This window comes from Sapajus apella, unplaced genomic scaffold (genome assembly GCF_009761245.1).
Source record: "Sapajus apella isolate SASKATOON/1434 unplaced genomic scaffold, GSC_monkey_1.0 scaffold12, whole genome shotgun sequence".
Lineage (NCBI taxonomy): Eukaryota > Metazoa > Chordata > Mammalia > Primates > Cebidae > Sapajus > Sapajus apella.
In genome coordinates, this window is record NW_022436952.1 from 27,718,332 (window position 1) to 27,722,959 (window position 4,628).

A 4,628-nucleotide genomic window follows, 5' to 3' on the forward strand; every position below is an offset into this window, starting at 1 on the left:
ACCCAGGCTGGAGTGCGGTGGTGTGATATCGGCTCCCTGCAAGCTCTGCCTCCCTGGTTCAAGTGATTCTCCTGCCTCAGCCTCCTAAGTAGCTGGGATTACAGGCGTGTACCACCATGCCTTGCTAATTTTGTATTTTTAGTAGAGACGGGGTTTCACCATGTTGGACAGGCTGGTCTCGAACTCTTGACCTTGTGATCCACCTGCCTTGGCCTCCCAAAGTACTGTTTTTTAACATTGACCATGAGGTTCTAGTTGTTCATTAATTGACCAATGGTGAAACAGCTGAAATCGTTCTGAATAAAGGTGATCATGATAATAGTCATGATAACAATGAAGGTGATGTTAACATGGCAGAAAAAGTGCCCATAGACAACACGATGGAAATATGTGAAGAGCTTATTGAAGGACTAGAGCAGGGTGCATTCATAACAGGACAGGAAATCATGTTCGTTTATAAAATCAAAAAGACTTCTAAGACAAAAACTTATTAATGGGGCACATGACTCTGGAGGAAACATTTTAAAAATCCATCCAGCAGAATGCCCCCTCATCCCTAGAGGACCCAATTCCTGGTCCTTCAACTGCTTCTGATGTTTCTTCTCACGGAAAAAAAAAAAAAAATACAGTGTATAGTAACCTTTTAATCAAAACACAGCAAGGCTAGAAGCAATGGCTTGCACCAGTAATCCCAGCACTTTGGGAGGCCAAGATGGGCGGATCACTTGAGGCCAGGAGTTTGAGACCAGCCTGGCCATTATGGCAAAACCCCATCTCTACTAAAAATATAAAAATTAGGCAGGCGTGGTGGCAAATGCCTATAATCCCAGCTACTCGGTAGGCTGAGGCACAAGAGAGGCAGAGGTTGCAGTGTGCTGTGATCATGCCACTACACTTTAGCCTGAGCAACAGAGTGAGACTCTGAAGAAAAAACAAACCAAAACAAAACATTGAGACAGGTGGAGACTAAACAAACACCTGCCTTTTTGTTGCTGTTTTTAGCAACTGATAGAGGTTTTCTGGTGATGCTACTATGTTACTTAGTTACCCTAACCATGTTATTTTTTAATTGTATTAGTGGTATTTCATATTTTTTACTGTTACATACTTACATATGAATAAGTATAAGAAAATGTTTACTGGTAGCCTATAAATTCAGAGTCAAGAACGATGGTGATGCCAAACAACCACAGATTGTTCCTGTAAATGACTAAGAGAGTGGCTCCTTTGCTTTCTGATGGTTCAGAGTACACAAACTTTGTTTCATGAATAAAATTATTTAAAATATTGTGTAGGCCGGGCGCAGTGGCTCACGCCTGTAATCCCAGCACTTTGGGAGGCCGAGGCGGGTGGATCACGAGGTCAACAGATCAACACGGTGAAACCCCGTCTCTACTAAAACTACAAAAAATTAGCTGGGCATGGTGGCGCGTGCCTGTAATCCCAGCTACTCAGGAGGCTGAGGCAGGATAATTGCCTGAACGCAGGAGGCAGAGCTTGCAGGGAGCCGATATCACACCACCGCACTCCAGCCTGGGTAACAAGAGCGAAACTCCGTCTCAAAAAAAAAAAAAAAGATATTGTGTAAAATTACCTTCAGCCTATGTGTATGGAGTGTGTATGAAACCTAAATAAATCTTATGTTGAGACTTGGGTCCTTTCCCCAAGATATCTCATTATATATATGCAGATATTCCAAAATCTAAAGAAGTCAGAAATCCGAAACATTTATGGTCCCAAGCATTTTGGATAAGGGATACTTAACCTATACCATTACACTCTTTAAAACACTTGTAATGTCAACCCCCCCACCCCTACCCGCTCCACCTGCCTCAGCAAAAAAAAAAAAAAATCAGGATTCATTAGGTGTATCTCATTAGAATTAACTTCTGGAAAACTAAAATGTTCAAAATATCTAAGTAAATAGAGTTTAAATTTTCACAGGTGCTGGAGAAAATTTGGAGAATACAATGGCAGCCTTTCAGCAGTAAGTATGTAAAAAAGTACTGTTTTCTTTTACAGTTTGCAGGTTTTCTTTAAAGTGATGATGATCCACAAAGTGAGGATAGTGTAAGTGTAACATCCATTTGTGATAGTTGTTTCTATTTTATTAAAATTTATTTTTTTAATTAGTTGGTCAGAAGTGTTACAAAGAGTGGCTTCTGTATTACTGGAAAAGCAGATGGGAGTTTAGGGTAATCAAAAGATGCTATAGTTACAAAGCTGAAAGAAGACTTTGTAACAAGGAATGTACTGTGTATAATGCTAATTAGTCTTGGAGAGAAAGAGAAAATGAAACAACTGTTACAGTGGCTGCTATTTATGAATAGGATTATGTGTCTTTGTACTCAGTAATTTTTGTACAGATCTGAACCCTCAATCTGGTTTCTTCTTGGAAGCCTCAAGAATGTTGATCTTGGGCCGGGCGTGGTGGCTCAAGCCTGTAATCCCAGCACTTTGGGAGGCTGAGGCGGATGGATCACGAGGTCAAGAGATTGAGACCATCCTGGTCAACACGGTGAAACCCCATCTCTACTAAAAATACAAAAAATTAGCTGGGCATGGTGGCACGTGCCTGTAATCCCAGCTACTCAGGAGGCTGAGGCAGGAGAATTGCCTGAACCCAGGAGGCGGAGGTTGCGGTGAGCCGAGATCGCGCCATTGCACTCCAGCCTGGGTAACAAGAGCGAAACTCTGTCCCAAAAAAAAAAGAATGTTGATCTTTTTTTTTTTTTTCAAATAAAATACATTTTTTAAATTCCTATTTATAAATTATTTCATATAAGTGTCTTTTAGAGCATCTCACAGAGAAGCACCAAGAGAGACAGGAATGGAAACTAATTAATACCTTGTTCTTTGTCTTAGAGTCAATGATTATCATCAGTCTATGGTAATTGTGAGAACACTGTTTTCCCTGAAAAATAAAGCAAAGAACATGAAAAGTTAAACCTAATGAAAGACATTATCCATATTTAGTAAGATAAATTTTTAAATATAATTTTTGAGTCATTTTAATGTATGTAATTGGGACTAAGAAATCAGAAGAATTTGACGTAACTTTTTGTTCTGGTTCTCACCATTCAAAGACACCTTAGAGATTATTTTTCCTATTATAATTAGGTACAAAGTTACTGTTTTTTCATATACTAGTTTCACCTAAATCCCATCTTCGTTGTATTTATCATCTCTTACTCTTCTCGTTCTATTCTATGATGACTTTTGTCTATGATCTTAAAACCCTCTTACAAAAATTTAAAATTTTGACTGGGTGCAGTGGCTCACACCTGTAATCCCAACACTTTTGTATGCCAAGGCGGGCAAGTCACCTGAGGTCAGGAGTTCGAGACCAGCCTGGCCAACGTGGTAAAACCCTGTCTCTACTAAAAATACAAAATTAACTGGGCATGGTGGTGCATGCCTGTAATCCCAGCTACTCGAGAGGCTGAGGCATGAGAATTGCATGAACCCAAGAGACGAAGGTTGCATTGAGCCGAGACTGCATTGCTGCACTCCAGCCTGGGCATAGAATGAGACTCCGTCTCAAAAAAAAAAAAAGGAAAATTGTTCCTCCTGTCACCAACCATAAAATGGATTACATATGCTTACGTATGGTATATTCTTGATAGGATGGGTAGTTGAGGGAGAGAGAGTAAGAATAAAATGAATAGCTAAAACTTAGATCTTATTTATGTACATATTTAGATGTACATTTCACAAAGCGTATACATTTCAAAATGGAGGTGAAGGCTGGGCACGGTGGCTCATGCTTGTAATCCTAGCACTTTCGGAGGCCAAGGTGGGTGGATCACCTGAGGTCAGGAGTTCAAGACCAGCCTGGCCATCATGGTGAAACCCCATCTTTTAAAAAAAGAAAGAAAGAAAGAAAAGAAACAAAATGGAGGTGAAGATCAGGAGATATTAAAGACACAGTCGGTATGGGAAGCCTGATTAAAATTAACCAGAAAAATGCCCGGGTGAGGTGGCTCATGCCTATAATCCCAGCACTTTGGGAGGCCGAGGTGGACAGATCACTTGAGGTCAGGAGTTCAAGACCAGCATGGCCAACATGGTGAAACCCCGTCTCTATTAAAAATACAAAAAGTAGCCAGGCATGGTGGCCCATCTGTAATCCAGATGCTTGGGAGGCTGAGGCAGGAGAACTGCTTGAAGCCAGGAAACAGAAGTTGCCGTGAGCCAAGATTGCACCACTGCACTCCAGCCTGGGTGATAGAGCAAGACTCTATCTTGGAGAAACCACACACAAAAAAAAAAACCCCAGAAAATCAAAAGATATTAAGACTAGAAGGGCTATCATTGAAGACAGAAAGGAGCTATTCTGAAATTTAGGCTTAGCTGGGTGCAGTGGCTCACACCTGTAATCCCAGCACTTTGGCGGGTCAAGGCAGGCAGATCACTTGAGATGAGGAGTTCGAGACCAGTTTGGCCAACATGGTGAAACTCATCCCTACTAAAAATTAAAAATTAGCTGGGCATAGTAGCACTCACCTGTAGTCCCAGCTACTTGGGGAGCTGAGGTAGGGGGATTGCTTAAACCGGGAGGTTGAGACTGAAGTGAGCTGAGATGGTGCCTCTGCACTCCAGCCTGGGTGACAAAGTGAGGCCCTGTC

The 4,628-nt window shown here is 41.4% G+C and overlaps 1 protein-coding gene across 4 annotated transcripts in view; it reads left to right on the forward strand.

The window, feature by feature from the left end:
• The window catches only part of GDPD1 (glycerophosphodiester phosphodiesterase domain containing 1), a 57,022-nt gene that overhangs the window by 22,718 nt on the left and 29,676 nt on the right, over nt 1-4,628 (forward strand). For all 4 annotated transcript variants that reach the window (XM_032280695.1, XM_032280694.1, XM_032280693.1 and 1 more), the window contains exon 2: nt 1,945-1,987. In XM_032280695.1, the coding sequence (XP_032136586.1) occupies nt 1,945-1,987 (43 nt within the window). The remainder of the gene's footprint in view (nt 1-1,944; nt 1,988-4,628) is intronic.